Raw genomic sequence first — 1929 nt, forward strand, 5'->3', positions numbered from 1 at the left:
GCCGTGCTGTCCGGCGTCGGGCTGCAGTTGGATTCCTTGGATTCGTCATCTTCTGAGGAAGAGCGCGGCTCCGACTTCTTCCCGGTGGTGCCGGTGCCACTGGCACCCTTGGCATTGGCCGCACGCTCCTGCTTGCGGAATTTGGCTCGACGGTTCTGGAACCACACCTGGGGGGGGATGGAGGGGATGGGAGCACCCCACACCACCGTCCCTGGGCGTTTGGGGAGCCTGGGGGTGCAGATGCAGCTCCTTCCCAGGCCTTGAGGTTCCCCTCACAGCCCCCCATTCCCACGGGGGAAATGTTTCCCGCAGCACCAGAGGGATCCCCATATCCACAACAATGTGGATTTGTGAGGTCGATGACGGTCACTCGTATGAGCATCGGCAACAGTGGGGGAGAGAAACGGTGAGGGGGCATTGCCAGGGCCCCTGCTGCACCCACACGTGCACCTCGCAGGGTCAGAGCCCACCCCCACAGCGGGCACCTCTCCTGCTCCCCGTGGTGCCGATGGTGGGGTCGGTTCCACAAACCATCCCCCCCCAGTCCTGTGAGTCCCTACATCCCTATGAGGACAGGTGTTCTGACAAAGGGGGTTCTGCACCCACAAAGAGGATTCTGCACTAACACGGGGTTCTGCACTCACAAAAGAGGATCTGCACCCACACGGGGGCCTCTGCATCCACCAAGAGAAATCTGTACTGATATAGGCAGCGTCTGCATCCAGAAAAAAGGGGGGGGGTCTGCACCCACAACGGCACCACTCTGTCCTCCCCGGCCTCTCACCAACCTCCGGGTGTTTGGGATCGGACTAAATAATCGGTGGCAGTGACAGTGCCGTGGCATGAACCGATGCCCCTCCTCTGCTGGGAGCCAGGCTGAGCGCCGGGGGGTACCCCCGCAGTCCCCATCAGAGCAGGGCGGTGCCCCGCAGCGTGTCCCCGACTGTGGTGGAGCTGAGGCCGAGTCCCCCCCGCCCTCCGTCCCAACACAGGGGGCACAGCGGCAGCGTCCCACAGTCAGGATCCCCGCTCTGGTGGGATTAGATCCCCCCGTTCCTTCATCCCCAACCTCGCAACCCCATCCCCCCCTCCCCGAGCTGACCTGCACCCGGGCCTCGGTGAGGTCGATCTTGAGGGCCAGCTCCTCGCGGGTGTAGATGTCGGGGTAGTGGGTCTCGGCAAAGACCCTCTCCAGCTCCTTCAGCTGGGAGCTGGTGAAAGTCGTCCGGATCCGCCGCTGCTTCCGCTTCTCGTTGATCCCCGACGGGTCCGAGAAGAATTTGTAGGGAACTGGGAGGGAAACGAGGCGTCAGTGGGACCGGTACAGCAGGAGGGCAGCGGTGGGCACCGGGGAGCACCGGGCAGGGGGTACCAGGCGGGAATGGACTGGCAGACAATGACAGAAGGACAAGCTGGACAGGATGAATGGGGCAGAGATGAACCAGAAAAGGAGGGACCGTGAAGGGATGAACGGGAAGGGATGGACCGGGTCGGGGACATTGGCCAGGGACAGATGAACCGGGAAGGATACGCAGGGCAGGGGTGAACTGGGAAGGGATGGACTGGGCAGGAATGGACCGGGAAGGGGTGAATCGTGAAGTGCTGAACCGGGAAGGAAGGGACCAAGAAGGAACGGACCGAGCAGGAATGCACCGGGCAGAGACATACCGGGCAGCATGAACGGGGCAGGGATGGACCGAGAAGGAATGGACCGGGAAGAGATGAATGTGCAGGGATGGATCGGGCACGGAATACCGGCCAGGGATAGATGAGCAGGGATGGAGCTGGAAGGATGAACTGGGCAGGGGTGAATTGGGAAGGGGTGCACCGGGCAGGGATGGACCGGGGGATGGACCGGGCACGATGATTCAGGCAGGATAAACCGTGCAGGAATGGACCGGGCAGGACCCCGCGGGCAGGGTGAGAAGG

The 1929-nt window shown here is 62.9% G+C and overlaps 1 protein-coding gene across 1 annotated transcript in view; it reads right to left on the reverse strand.

The window, feature by feature from the left end:
* The window catches only part of PHOX2A (paired like homeobox 2A), a 3863-nt gene extending 2103 nt beyond the window's left edge, over positions 1-1760 (reverse strand). Inside the window, exons 1-3 of the mRNA XM_029961458.1 lie at positions 1669-1760; positions 1103-1290; positions 3-167 (exon numbers count right to left, since the gene is read on the reverse strand). Coding sequence (XP_029817318.1) covers positions 3-167; positions 1103-1290; positions 1669-1678 — 363 coding nt within the window. The 5' untranslated portion in view covers positions 1679-1760. The remainder of the gene's footprint in view (positions 1-2; positions 168-1102; positions 1291-1668) is intronic.
* Positions 1761-1929: the final 169 nt, after the last annotated feature.

The sequence above is a fragment of the Manacus vitellinus genome, unplaced genomic scaffold (assembly GCF_001715985.3).
Source record: "Manacus vitellinus isolate BGI_N305 unplaced genomic scaffold, ASM171598v3 scaffold_35_pilon, whole genome shotgun sequence".
Classification (NCBI taxonomy): Eukaryota; Metazoa; Chordata; class Aves; order Passeriformes; family Pipridae; genus Manacus; species Manacus vitellinus.